This window comes from Erythrolamprus reginae, chromosome 1 (genome assembly GCF_031021105.1).
Source record: "Erythrolamprus reginae isolate rEryReg1 chromosome 1, rEryReg1.hap1, whole genome shotgun sequence".
Lineage (NCBI taxonomy): Eukaryota > Metazoa > Chordata > Lepidosauria > Squamata > Dipsadidae > Erythrolamprus > Erythrolamprus reginae.
Window position 1 is genome coordinate 415,459,625 of NC_091950.1, and position 15,495 is coordinate 415,475,119.

A 15,495-nucleotide genomic window follows, 5' to 3' on the forward strand; every position below is an offset into this window, starting at 1 on the left:
TGGAACACACTGGTTATGGTGATTTTTAAGATGAGATAACTTTATTGCCATTTACTTGCTGCAAACGTTATATTAATCATTGTCCATTTTGAATACGTAGTGAAAAAAGGAAATCTGAGAGTCCAAGAGTTTTCTTTAAATGAAATATATTTTATTCCCGAGTCTTTGGAGAGGGGTGGCATATAAATCTAATAAATAATAATAATTTTTATCTATTACATTTCTATGCTGACCACCTCCTCTACACAAGTGAGGGAGGGACATTTCAGTGGAAAAGGTCAGTCTGAGGCTTGCGTAAGGGAGAAAGACCACCCAATTAATTCCTGTATTAAATGTTATTGCAGTGGGCAGAGCGTAGAAACTTCTTTTTAAAGACACAAGGATAAAGCTTTTGTTCTGACTTTCCTTATTAAAGGCGAGAGATCTATGTGTTTCATTTCTCTAATTTAATTGGGCTTATTCCAATACTCCATGTGTCTACATCAAACCATTAAAAACCCATTGCTTTGTTTGGGAAATGGAGCCCAGAGCTGTTACACGTGGCATTTTATGTCAGGAAAGGAAAAATAAATAACCGTTATCTGACAAGATGATTACTGCTTTTATTTAGGGGCGGTTTAGAGAGAAAGCTATGTGTTGATCACACAGGCAAGTATTTTATTTACATACTGATTGATTCTCTGCTAAAATTCATCGAAAGCAGCTGTATAGTAATAGTACTCATTCTGGTCAACATATTTTATAATTAAAGGGCTGAACAAAGTTATTAATAGACTCATCAAATAAAACCAGATACAATAAATGAACTATCCACTCTTTCCTCTAGGAACCATGGAAAGATTTTACAATTCTAGTATTCAGGTAGTCCTCAATTTACGACCGTAACTGAGCCCAAGATTTCTGTTGCTAGATGAGAAATTTGTTAAGTGAACTTTGTCCCATTTTACAACTTTTCCTGCCACAGTTGTTAAGTGAATCACTGCAGTTGTTAAAATTAGCAACATGGTTGTTAAACGAGTCTGATTTTCACACTGCTTGTCAGAAGGTTGCAATAGGGGATCACGTGACCCCAAGACGGCGCAACCATCATAACGGCGTGCCAGTTGCCAAGCATCTGAACTTTGGTCATGTGACCATGGGGATTCTGAAATGGTCGTAAGTGTGAAAAATGGTCATAAGTCACTTTTTTCAGATCCGTCGTAACTTCAAATGGTAAATGAATTGTTGTAAATCGAGGGGCACCTGCGATCACTCCTTATCAATTTTAGTTTGATATTCAATGTTTCAACATGGTTATTTTATCCCTTTTAAAAAATGTTGACTTATTCAAAAATACTTTGGCAGGCACCTTCTTCAACCTATGGTGGTCCTGTCCAAAAGCAAAGATTTTGGAAAGGAATCCATAGATGGTTAAAAGAGATCACAAAGGAAGAAATATAATTTTTTGCCAGAAAGTATGTTACTGTACTAGGAATACGGAAGAAAACAACAACCTTAAGACAATTAATTATCTAATTATCTAATATAACGACAGCTGCTAGAATATCTTATGCTCAACTCTGGAAAAATAAATGGATACCATCAGAAAATAATATAATTGATAAAATTTATAAATGCGCTGAAATAGACAAAATGACCATGGAAATTAAGGGGAAAAACGATTTGGAATACTACAATTCTTAGAATCTATGGTATAATTGGATGGAGAATAGAAAAATGGTAAAGTGATATAATGTGTAAAGACATTACAATAACAGATAGATATATGTAATGTAATGAACAATTTGCAAAGATAAATACAAACTGAAATAGAAATGGAAATATATAAAATGTAAAAATGGAAATACTGTATGAGGAACTTGAAAAAATGGGTAAGATCTGTAAAAAAAGAAAGATATTATGGTGTATACACCTTATTTTATTTATTACTTTGTAAAACTTAATAAGGAAAACTTTTTTTAAAAGAAAAAGAAAATCACTTTGACAGGTAGAGTTGACTTCTGGAGATGGACGGCAAGCAAATAAATATGTCTGTATATTATGACTTTTTTTTAGTTTAGTGAAGCTCCTACCTTAAGCTCTTCTCCAACAGATCATAATTTGCCCAACAGGTTCAGATAGTCCTTGACTTACAACATTTTGTTTAGTGACCATTCAAAGTTACAACAGCATTGAAAAAGTGAGTTATGATCATTTTTCACACTTAGGACGTTTGCTGCAGCATCCCCACAATCATGTGATCAAAATTCAGATGCTTAGCCACTGGTTCACACTTATGACGGATGCAGCAGCCAAGGGTCACATGATCAGTTTTTACGACCTTCTGACAAGCAAAATCAAGGGAGAAGTGAGATTAACTTAACAACCTGGTTTTATTTGTTTATTTTTATTTATTTATTCACTTTTTTTATGCCGCCCTTAGAAACATAGAAGACTGACGGCAGAAAAAGACCTCATGATCCATCTAGTCTGCCCTTATACTATTTCCTGTATTTTATATTAGGATGGGTCTATGTTAATCCCAGGCATGTTTAAATTCAGTTACTGTGGATTTACCAACCACGTCTGCTGGAAGTTTGTTCCAAGCATCTACTACTCTTTCAGTATAATATTTTCTCATGTTGCTTTTGATCTTTCCCCCAACTAACCTCAGATTGTGCCTTTGTTCTTGTGTTAGAAACATAGAAACATAGAAGTCTGACGGCAGAAAAAGACCTCATGGTCCATCTAGTCTGCCCTTATACTATTTTCTGTATTTTATCTTAGGATGGATATATGTTTATCCCAGGCATGTTTAAATTCAGTTACTGTGGATTTATCTACCACATCTGCTGGAAGTTTGTTCCAAGGATCTACTACTCTTTCAGTAAAATAATATTTTCTCATGTTGCTTTTGATCTTTCCCCCAACTAACTTCAGATTGTGTCCCCTTGTTCTTGTGTTCACTTTCCTATTAAAAACACTTCCCTCCTGGACCTTATTTAACCCTTTAACATATTTAAATGTTTCGATCATGTCCCCCCTTTTCCTTCTGTCCTCCAGACTATACAGATTGAGTTCACGAAGTCTTTCCTGATACGTTTTATGCTTAAGACCTTCCACCATTTTTGTAGCCCGTCTTTGGACCCGTTCAATTTTGTCAATATCTTTTTGTAGGTGAGGTCTCCAGAACTGAACACAGTATTCCAAATGTGGTCTCACCAGCGCTCTATACAGCGGGATCACAATCTCCCTCTTCCTGCTTGTGATACCTCTAGCTATGCAGCCAAGCATCCTACTTGCTTTTCCTACCGCCTGACCACACTGCTCACCCATTTTGAGACTGTCAGAAATCACTACCCCTAAAGCCTTTCTCCTTAGACTTAGGGTGGCTTACAACATGTTAGCAATAGCACTTTTTAACAGAGCCAACAATCAGGGTTGCTGACTTATCAACTGCAGTGATTCTCTTAATAATGGTGGCAAGAAAAATTGTAAAATGGGACAAAAATTTGCTTAACCAATGTCTCAACAACAGAAATGTTGACCTCAATTGTGGTCGTAAGTCGAGGACAACCTGTTTTTTCTGTCTGGCGAGAAACGTAGTAATTCTACATCACGTGCACCTAGAGGCGTTCCACATTCGTGGTTGAGCCATGCACCAGTGAAAAGCTCCTATGTTTTTGTGGTTAGCTCTGGCCCAGCTCCTGCCCCAAGGACTGTGGGTGTGGGGGAGACATCCACATGCTGCAGGCCTGTTTTGCCCCCGGTGGAATCTGCTGATGAAGGCTCCTCTGACCAAGAAGACATGAGTGACAGGGAGGAGGAGAGTGGGGCAGACAGCTCAGAAGGAGATCAATTATCTATCTCCTCCTTGGATTCAGAACAAGAGTTAATGATACAGCGATGTATGCGGAGAGCGATGCATAGGCAGCAACAACTGAGAGATTATTATCAAAGAAAATGAGGCCACCTGTGGTTGGGTGGGGCTGTGGTAATTAGTGAGGCTGCTATAAAGAGCAGCCTGTGGGTTTGGCCATTGTGGAGGATTATCTGATCGTTGTGTTTCGTGCCTGCTTTACTGACTTTGACCTTTGTGTGCTGATTTTTCCCCGCTTTGAAACTAAACCAGAGCAAAGTGTGTTTCACTTTGTGAAAGAAGGACTGTGAATTGCCTCACAGCTGCAAGCTAAGTATCTCAGAACTGATAAGGGAGTTGTACAAATTACCAGTTTGTTTGGAGACGAGTGCTCTTCGCTATACCAAAAGAGGGCTTGGTTTAAGTGAATTTTCATTATAAAGAACATTGTTTTGAATTTTCAAACATGTGTATGTGTCTGAAATTTGTACCCTGTGAATTTTTGGGAGGAGTCTACCAGAGAGCCCGACAGAACATATGTAAACGAATAAATGAAGAAGAAAGACTTACGTGCGTGGCTCTCTATGAACTTATCATGTTCCGTCGGTCCTAATATTCTTGCAAAACGTCTCATGGTCTCGTAGAGATCTTGAACTTTCTTTGGGTATTTTCTTTCCAGAACTGCAAAGCAAAGAAGGAAATGCATAGGGAGTCAAGAATGTGTTTTGACCTACACCAGTGATGGCGAACCTTGATGCCAAGAGGGTGGGTGTGCCTGGGCTAGCATGTGTGCATATGCCTGCATCCATTCCCTCTCCCCCCCAATGCACGTGCACCAGGCGTGGGTTCCTACTGATGCAGTTCCGTGCGCCGCTCCGGTAGTGGCCCACTGATTGCGCAATTTTGGTGCAATGGCTACAATGCTGTCTTTCAATCATGCCCCCCCCCCCACTTTCCCTTCTGTCCTCCAGACTATACAGGTAGAGTTCATGGCATCGGACCAGAATATCTCCGGGACTGCCTTCTGACGCACGAATCCCAGCAACCGGTTAGGTCCCACAGAGTTGGCCTTCTCCGGGTCCCGTCGATGAAACAATGTCGTCTGGCGGGGCCCAGGGGAAGAGCCTTCTCTGTGGCGGCCCCGACCCTCTGGAATCAACTCCCCCTGGAGATCAGGATTGCCCCCACCCTCCTCGCCTTTTGCAAACTCCTTAAAACCCACCTCTACTGTCAGGCATGGGGAAATTGATTCCCCTGGGCCGTTCTGTTTTATGCATGGTATGTTTGGGATGTATGATTGTTTTTATATTAAGGGTTTTTAAACTGTTTTTAATAATTGGATTTGTACTGTGTTTTATTGCTGTGAGCCGCTCCAAGTCTCTGGAGAGGAGCGGCATACAAATCTAAAAAATAATATTAATAATAATAATATTAATAATATTAATATTAATAATAATAGTAATAATTTTTATGCTTAAGGCCTTCCACCATTCTTGTAGCCTGTCTTTGGACCCGTTCAATTTTGTCAATATCTTTTTGTAGGTGAGGTCTCCAGAACTGAACCTCTTGACAAGCAAACTCAATGGGGAAGTCGGACTCACTCAACAACCACGTTACTAATTTAACAACTGCAGTGATTCACTTAACAAAGGTGGCAAAAAAAAAAGTCGTAAAATGGGACAAGGCCCACTTAACAAATTTCTTACTCAGCAAAATTAATGCTGGGCTCAATTGGGGTCATAAGTCAAGGACAACTTGTATTATTATTATTATTATTATTATTATTATTATTATTATTATTATTTATTAGATTTGTATGCCGCCCCTCTCCATAGACTCGTAGTGGCAGGAAAGGTCGTAAACTGGGGCAGAACTCAGTTTACTCACTTAGCGACATAAATTTGGGGCTCAATTGTGGTCGTAAGTCGAGGATTACCTGCATTGCAGTTTTAAAGATGGATATGTTTTTACATGAAGCTCCCAAAGAAAGACTCCCCAGCTGTGTCTGCTTCAGTAACACAACAGATCTAGAAGAACAGATGTTTCCCTGCCCCAGAAGCCTCCAAATTGCCTTTAATTTATCTCAGACAATAATTACATAAAGCTCCAGCCGTAAGTAAAGGGTGGACGCGGTGGCCCTGCGTTTAAAGAGGCAACATGACATTAAGATCAACGACTTCAAGCACTTACCCTGAAACATTTTGAGATTGATCAGTCCGTGGTCTTTGATGATTCTGTCAGATAAAAGGTGCTTATTAGCAGTCTTTCTAATCACAAACCAGAGTCAGCGGCAAAAAAACCCCACAAACCCACCAACAATAACACCCTCTGAGGAGCTGGCGTCATCTTTCCCTTTGTGATCTTCTCGAAAAGGCCGGTCAAACACTTGGCAAAATTTGTTGGAACAGGCAGGAAACTTTCCTCCTGGGAAGGGTGAACTACTCATTTACTAGAGCAGGGTTTCCCAACCTTGGCAACTTGAAGATATTTGGACTTCAACTCCCAGAATTCCCCAGCCAGCATTCGCTGGCTGGGGAATTCTGGAAGTTTGTTCCAAGCATCTACTACTCTTTCAGTAAAATAATACAGTGTTCCCTCAATTTTCGCGGGTTCAAACTTCGCGAAAAGTCTATACCACGGTTTTTCAAAAATATGAATTAAAAAATACTTTGCGGATTTTTCCTCTATACCACGGTTTCCCCCCCCCCGATGACATCATATGTCATTGCCAAACTTTTGTCCGCCTTTAATAAATATTTGTTAATAAACTTTAATAAATAAACATGGTGAGTAATAATCTAAATGGTTGCTAAGGGAATGGGAAATTGTAATTTAGGGGTTTAAAGTGTTAAGGGAAGGCTTGGGATACTGTTCATAGCCAAAAATAGTCTGTTTACTTCCATATCTCTACTTTGTGGAAATTCGACTTTCGCGGGCAGTCTTGGAATGAATCCCCCGCAAAAAGTGAGGGAACACTGTACTTGGAAGTTTGTTCCAAGCATCTACTACTCTTTCAGTAAAATAATACTTGGAAGTTTGTTCCAAGCATCTACTACTCTTTCAGTAAAATAATATTTTCTCACATTACTTCCAATCTTTCTCCCAACTAACCTCGGATTGTGCCCCCTTGTTCTTGTGTTCACTTTCCTATTGAAATATTTAAATGTTTCGATCATGTCCCCCCTTTTCCTTCTGTCCTCCAGACTATACAGATGGAGTTCATGAAGTCTTTCCTGATACCTTTTATGCTTAAGACCTTCCACCATTCTTGTAGCCCGTCTTTGGACCCGTTCAATTTTGTCAATATCTTCTTGTAGGTGAGGTCTCCTGAACTTAACACATTATTCCAAATGTGGTCTCTCACCAGTACTCTATATAGCAGGATCACAATCTCCCTCTTCCTGCTTGTTATACCTCTGGCTCTGCAGCCAAACATTCTACTTGCTTTCCCTACCGCCTGACTGCACTGTTCACCCATTTTGAGACTGTCGGAAATCACTACCCCTAAATCCTTCTCTTCTGAACTTTTTGCTAGCATAGAACTGCCAATACAATACTCAGATTGAGGATTCCTTTTGCCCAAGTGCATTATTTTACATTTGGAAACATTAAAATCACGTGGTCCCATCGGATTTTAGAATCTTTTCTTCCCTGTGGTCCTTAAGTGAGACATCACATGACCATGACCTGGGATCCTTGTGCTGTGTTGTTATAGTTGTTCCTTCTCAAATGCTGTAAGGGGTGTGCATAAGTGCACCAGAGTGTCTTCCGCCCCCTGTCCTAATGTTTCTCTCTTACTAGTATCATGTACAGTGATACCTTGTCTTACAAACTTAATTGGTTCCGGGAGGAGGTTCTTAAGGTGAAAAGTTTGTAAGACGAAACAATGTTTCCCATAGGAATCAGTGGAAAAGTGATTAATGTGTGCAAGCCCAAAATTCACCCCTTTTGCCAGCCGAAGCGCCCGTTTTTGCGCTGCTGGGATTCTCCTGAGGCTCCCCTCCATGGGAAACCCCACCTCCGGACTTCTGTGTTTTTGTGATGCTGCAGGGGATTCCCAGCAGGGGAATCCCAGCATCGCAAAAACAGGCGCTTCGCTGGCAACGGAAGTTCGGTGGTGGGGTTTTCCAGTGAAGGGAGATCAGTGAAATCGTAGCATCGCAAAAACACAGAAGTCCTCGAAACCCCACCTCCGGACCTCTGTGTTTTTGTGATGCTGCGATTTCACTGAGGCTCCCCTCGCTGGGAAACCCCACCTGTGGACTGCTGTTGCCAGCGAAGCGCCCGTTTTTGTGCGGCTGGGATTGCCCTGCTGGGATTGCACTGCAGCATTACAAAAACATGGAAGTTTGGAGGTGGGATTTCCCATGGAGGGGAGCCTCAGGAAAATCCCACCAGTGCAAAAACAGGTCCTTCGCTGGCAATGGAAGTCCGGAGGCGGGGCATCCCAGCGGCGGCAGCGGGTTTGTAAGGTGAAAATAGTTTATAAGAAGAGGCAAAAAATCTTAAACCCCAAGTTTCTATCTCGAAAAGTTTGTATGACGAGGCGTTTGTAAGATGAGGTATCACTGTACAGTGGAACCCCGACATAAGAGCTGCTCTACTTAAGAGCAACTCGAGATAAGAGCTGGGAGGGGAGAGATATTTTTGTTCTACTTACAAGCCCAAATTCGAGATACAAGCGCCAAGGAGCTGTCTCCTGAAGCCAAACGCTAACTTCCGCGTTCGGCTTCAGGAGACAGCTGCGAAGCGACGCGCGTGTTTTAAAAGGTTGCAGCCGGCCTGGGGGGCTCGGGGGGGTGCTTGCAGCTTTCTTTCTTGCTCTTTTTCTTTCTCTCTTTTACCTTCCCTTCCTCTATTTCTTCTTTTCTTTCTCCTTCCCACCTTCTTCCCTCCCTCCCTCCCTTCACTCATTCCTCTCTTACTCTCCCCTTTCATAAGTTTCCTTGCTTCCTTCCTCTGTTCCTGTCCCTTCCCTCTTTCCTTCCTTCCTTCCCACCCTCCGTCCATTCATTCACCCATTCCTCTCTTGATCGCTTAAAGCCGGTCCCTGGTGCAAAAAGGGTTGGGGACCTCTGTCCTACAGGATTGGGTGGCAGAGAAGTTGAATATATGTAAATTTAAAAGTTTAAGAAAGTTTACAAGTTAAGTGAAAGAAACTTCATTATTCATTTATATGTACATGTACATTTCTTCATTAAAAACATGTCTTTCTGCATAATTTAGACTAACTTTGTGAGTTTTTTGAGGGCTGGAACCAATTAAAATTATTTACATTAATTCCTATGGGGAAAAGTCGTTCGAGATAAGAGCTGCTCGACTTAAGAGCCCAGGTCTGGAACGAATTAAACTCGTATCTCGAGGTACCACTGTATATAAATATACTGCTCAAAAAAATAAAGGGAACACTCAAAGAGCCCATCCTAGATCTGAATGAATGAAATATTCTCATTGAATACTTTGTTATGTACAAAGTTGAATGTGCACAACAGCCTGTGAAATTGATTGTCAATCAGTGTTGCTTCCTAAGTGGACAGTTTGATTTCACAGAAGTTTGATTTACTTGGAGTTATATTGTGTTGTTTTAAGTGTTCCCTTTATTTTGTTGAGCAGTGTATTATTATATCTTTGTATAATATCACCAATATGTACTTGACAAAACAAACAAATCAATAAAAAATAAAAATAAATAAATAGTAGAGAACTGCAGAGAAGCTCCAAAGAACTTTTTAAAAGAGGTGAAAGAATTTGGGGGGCACGGGGTGTTTGAGCATTGTCAAAAACTCACTTTTTCCGTCTTTGCCTTTCCTTTAACCGAGAGTGATAGATATCTACGACTGCAATCTTCAAAGCTGTGAAAAGTTCAAAGGGGAGTGAGTGGTGGAAGAGAGAAATGAAAAAATAATAATCTTTTAAGTGGGGTTTATGCAGCGATGGGGTGAAGCAAGACAGGATTACAACAGTGATTTTCCATATCATCACAGCAGTTGCTTTTTTTTTCTTGCTAGGGGAGAACTCAAGAACTCAGGGACCCAGGGGAAGAGCCTTCTCTGTGGTGGCCCCGGCCCTCTGGAACCAACTCCCCCCAGAGATTAGAACGGCCCCCACCCTCCTTGTCTTTCGTAAACTTCTTAAAACCCACCTCTGCCATCAGGCATGGGGGAACTGAGACATCTCCCCCAGGCCTATACAGTTTATGCATGGTATGTTTGAGTGTATGTTTTCTTTTTTGTACTGTTTTTCCCATATGCCAAAATAAGGGTGGGATGAAGCTATGGGAAAAGAAGAGGCAAGTACCTGTAAAAATAACCATTTTGTACCTCTGTTGCAACAACAACAACAACAATAATAATAATAATACATTAGATTTGTATGCCGCCCCTCTCTGAAGACTCCCCTCTCCGAAGACTGCTATGTCATGTGCTTTGTGGTTTTAAGATTTATAATGAAATGTTATGCTATGCTTTAAATTCTAATAAGCCTCTGAATCCTAAAGTCAAACTTTTGTGGTGTGCTGTCTGTTCAATTGTTATTAAGTGCAGCTATGCTCATAATCAGGATTTTCCCCTGGCGGGAAAATTTCCTTTTTCCTTTTTTCATTATTTTACTTTCTCTTTGTTTTAAACTTCCTTTTGGTTCCATTTTTTATTGTTGCGGGTCACCTAGAGCAGTGTTTCCCAACCTTGGCAACTTGAAGATATCTGGACTTCAACTCCCAGAATTCCCCAGCCAGCATTTGCTGGCTGGGGAATTCTGGGAGTTAGAGTCCAGATATCTTCAAGTTGCCAAGGTTGGGAAAACACTGACCTAGAGTAGTCGGATGGTGAGACAGACGGCAAATAAATGTAGTAATAATAAAAATACAGGCAGTCCTCAACTTACAACCGTTCGTTCAGTGGCCATTCAATGTTACAATGGCAGTGAACAAAAGAGATGGTTTTATTTTCACGCTTATGACCGTTGTAGCATCCCCGTTGGTCATGTGGTCAAAATTCAGACACTTTGCAACTGACTCATATTTATGATGGTTGCAGTGTCCCGAGATCACGTGATCCTCTTTTTACGACCTTCTGACAAGGAAAGTCAATGGGAAAGCCAGATTCACTGAACAAACGTGTTGTGGTTGGCTCTGGCCCAGCTCCTGCCCCAAGGAATGTGGAGGTGGATGCAGGGGAAACATCAACATGTCATAGGCCTGTTTTATTGCCGACAGAGGCAGGTAGTGCAGTTTCCTCGGACGAAGAAGAAGGTGGGAGTGACTTGGAAGAGGAGGGGTTGGCAGACAGCCTGGGAAGCCAATCTCCATTATCTTTGGTCGATTCGGATGAGGAAGTGTTAGACCCACACATGCGCAGACTTATGCATAGAAGAGACCAATTGAGGAAATATTACAGGAGATAAGAGAGGCCGCCTGTGTTTGGGTGGGGCTCCAGCAATTAGAGCTGCTGATATAAATAGCAGCGTGCTGGCTTGGCCGTTGTGGAAGATTATCTGATTGTTGTTCTTCAGGACCGTGCCTTGCTGTTCCCGGACTTTGTTGATTTTTCACGACTTTGAAACCAAAGCAGAGCAAAGTGTGTGTGTCTCACTTCGTGGAATAAGGAGGGCTGTGACGTTTCTTCACAGCTGCTAGCTAAGTACTTAAGGACTGATTAAGGGGATTGTACAGCCTACAAGGTTGTTTTGGGACCAGTGCTCTTTGCAATACAAAAAGGGTGCTTTGTTTCTTTTGAATTTTGTGATAAAGAACATTGTTTTGGAACTTTCAAGTGTGTGTGTGTGTCTGAAATTTTTACCCTTGAATTTTCGGGAGACTCATACCATAGAGCCCGGCATAACAAAACGTGTGGCTAATTTAACAGCTGCAGTGATTTGCTTAAGAAATGTGGCAAGGAAACACGTAAACGAAACTCACTTCACAAATGTCTCGCTTAGCAACAGAAATTTTGGCCCCAGTTGTGGTCATAAGTCAAGGACTATCTGTAATGCCATATGTGATTATGGTTGGGAGCAACCAGTGAAGATGGCCTTCAGTTTTGAGGGCCATATGCTCATGAACAGCAGAATCCCAAAGACCTTCTGATGTGGTCCTGTTGTTCATTTTAGCTCTCTATAACCAAGTTCCACATTAAAGTTTATTTTTTGTACGCAGGGAGACTTTTTTCTACCAAGCTTCTGCTTGTGTGACAGTTGAAAGGGTAGAGGCTGTTATTTTTTAATTAGAAACTGTGATTTTTATGCTTTATGAGACGAGTTTTATAATAGAATTATGCTACGAGCTGTTTTGGGATCACCTGCTTTGAAATATAAATAAATCACACTGGAAAATAAAACAATCTCCTGTGGTGTAAGGATGTTAACATGCTGTGGGAAACATGTAAAAATGTCCTAAAATTGCTTTAAAAAAAAAAGAACTAAAGTGAAATATGTTTTTTCAGATAATAACTGAGAAAGAAAACCAAGCTTTTTGTGTTTTTACCATTACTTTGCCCAGTCACGTGTTAAGATGGGTGGCTATAGAAATCAAATCAAATCACTCTATCAAACATATTTTAAAGATGCCTGTTTCTGAGAATTTCAGTACTATTGGATATCAGATGACAATTCCAGCTGAATCTTTCTGAATTTGGAACTAATCACAGTTTAACTTGGTCAATATTTGGTGGGACATTACTAACAAATTCTTTCGTAAATTACTCAAGACTTACTTATACCGCCAGGCATGGGGGAGTTGAGACACCTTTCCCCCAGGCTTTTTTTATATTTATGTTCGGATATGTATGTTGTTTACTTTTTAAACATGATAGGGTTTTTATGTGCTTTTTAATATTAGATTTGTTTTCGCTAGAATATTGCTTTTATTATTGTTGTGAGCCACCCCGAGTCTTCGGAGAGGGGCGGCATACAAATCTAATAAATAATATAATATAATATAATATAATATAATATAATATAATATAATATAATATAATATAATATAATATAATAATATAATAAAATATAACTTTATTTATTGATTGATTTATTGATTGATTTATTGATTGGTTGGTTGGTTGTTAGAGTTGAAAGGGACCATGAAGGCCATCGAGTTCAACCCCCTGCCCAAGCAGGAACCCTATAGTACACCAGCCAAGTGGCAGTTCAATCTTCTGTTAAAAATGTATAAATATATAAAATAATATAATATATAATTCTAGAATTCTAACTAGACCAGCACTGATGATGATATCTAGTTTGGTAATGAAACCTTTTCAAGAAAATAACCAAGCTAAGAGAGTACCCCACTGTAAATTTTTTTTAAGAGTCATTTTTTTTTAAAAAAAGAAAACAAATCCTGGAAATAAATTACTTGGCAACTATTGCACTTCTGTTCTGTAGCCAAAAAAAGCCTATGTGGACCTGTTCATAAAGTCATCAAGACTAAAAAAAAATGGCTGCAAGGAATTTTATTCCTTAGGAAGTAGAGAAAAGAGGAGATGTTTAGGTTTTAAACCATGGAAGCAAAACTTACCGTGTAAAAGATCGGAGTCATCCTCCACAAAATCTATATCTCTTAAATCCCATTCAGCATAATTGTCAAACTCCTGTGGAAAACAGATTTTAAAAAAGAGGAATGGTTCCGGATTAGCCCTGAATAACTTCAACTAAATATAATTTGCCAAGTTGGAATGCAGACAAATAATTGAGTGTGGTTAGATTCAAAAACATAGCTTACTCATGCTTTACCAAGGCTGACTAAAGACCGAAATCTGATTTTTCTGAATACGCACGCACAACTCAATAAACATTCATTAGACCAGCTGGATTCACAAAATATATTCAAGTAACATTTGGCGGGTTCATTTGTGGTGAAGAGCACTGTGTGCCCATTGATTTATTTATTCAATTTCTACGGCTGCCCAATTCAATCAAGTGATTCTGGGCAGCTTGCAAATGTCAAATTTTAAAACAATTTAAAAGTCCTGAAAACAACAGAAACATCCGTAAAATATACAGTGACACCTCGTCTTACAAATGCCTCATCATACAAACTTTTCGAGATACAAACCGGGGGTTTAAGATTTTTTTGCCTCTTCTTACAAACTATTTTCACCTTACAAACCCACCGCCACCGCTGGGATGCCCCGCCTCCGGACTTCCATTGCCAGCGAAGCATCCAGTTTTGCGTTGCTGGGATTCCCCTGAGGCTCCTCTCCATGGGAAACCCCACCTCCGGACGTCCATGTTTTTGTGATGCTGCAGGGGAATCCCAGCAGCGCAAAAACAGGCGTTTCGCTGGCAACGGAAGTCCGGAGTGGGGTTTGCCAGCGAGGGGAGCCTCAGTGAAATCGCAGCATCGCAAAAACACAGAGGTCCGGAGGTGGGGTTTCGAGGACTTTGGTGTTTTTGCGATGCTGCGATTTCACTGATGCTCTCTTCGCTGGGAAACCTCACCTCCGGACTTCCGTTGCCAGCGAAGCACTCGTTTTTGCGATGCTGAGATTCCCCTGCAGCATCGCAAAAACATGGAAGTCCAAAGGTGGGGTTTCCCATTAAGGGGAGTCCTCAGGAGAATCCCAGCAGTGCAAAAACGGGCGCTTCAGCTGGCAAAAGGGGTGAATTTTGGGCTTGCACGCATTAATCGCTTTTCCATTGATTTCTATGGGAGACATTGTTTCGTCTTACAAACTTTTCACCTTAAGAACCTCATCCCGGAACCAATTAAGTTTGTAAGACAAGGTATCACTGTATATGTAAAAATATAAAACAGCAGTTGTGATCATTAATCTGCTAACAGTGAAGTCAAGTAATGGGGCTCTTCAAACATTCTGAATCTTAGGTACATAAGCCAAGTTTTTAAAGCTTTGCAAAAAAGTCAACAGGGTTGGGGCCATTCTGATCTCTACAGGTGGGGTGGGGTAAGGTAGAGTAGAGTAGAATAACAGAGTTGGAAGGGACCTTGTAGGTCATCTAGTGCAACCTGTTGCCCAAGCAGAAGACCTTGCACCATTTACGGGACCGTCTCTTGCCGCATACCTCCAAGAGACCAGTAAGAGCTCACAGAGTTGGCCTCCCCCAGGTCCCGTTGACTAAGAAATGCAGGTTGGCGGGACCACGAGGGAAGGCCTTCTCGGTGGCTGCCACGGCTCTATGGAACCAACTACCGCCCGATGTCCGCACTGCTCCCACCCTGCTGGCCTTTCGTAAGACCACGAAGACCTGGCTTTGCCGGCAGGCCTGGGGCCCATAAATTTACATCTCTGATGGCCAACTGTATGAATGGTGTGCATGTATATGATGGTGAATGTCCTTTTTATAATAATTTTTTTCATGGGGTTTTAGTTTTAGATAACGATTATGTTTTAGATAATGTTCGACTTCTTTCTATCGTTCGACTTCTTTCTAACGTGAGAAAATATTATTTGACTGAAAGAGTAGTAGATGCTTGGAACAAACCTCCAGCAGAAGTGGTTGGTAAATCCACAGGAACTGAATTTAAACATGCCTGGGATAAACATATACCCATCCTAAGATAAAATACAGGAAATGGTATAAGGGCAGACTAGGTGGACCATGGGGTCTTTTTCTGCCATCAATCTTCTAATATCTAAACTGCTGGCAACAAAAGTGAGTACACCGCTAAGTGATAATGTCCGAAGAGGGCCCAAAGTCTCAAT

General features: G+C 40.8%; 1 protein-coding gene across 2 annotated transcripts in view; it reads right to left on the reverse strand.

Annotated features, from left to right (window-relative positions):
• Positions 1-15,495, reverse strand: part of TADA2A (transcriptional adaptor 2A) — an 89,977-nt gene that overhangs the window by 29,688 nt on the left and 44,794 nt on the right. For both annotated transcript variants that reach the window (XM_070735289.1, XM_070735290.1), the window contains exons 8-11: positions 13,350-13,422; positions 9,627-9,690; positions 6,029-6,072; positions 4,409-4,519 (exon numbers count right to left, since the gene is read on the reverse strand). In XM_070735289.1, the coding sequence (XP_070591390.1) occupies positions 4,409-4,519; positions 6,029-6,072; positions 9,627-9,690; positions 13,350-13,422 (292 nt within the window). The remainder of the gene's footprint in view (positions 1-4,408; positions 4,520-6,028; positions 6,073-9,626; positions 9,691-13,349; positions 13,423-15,495) is intronic.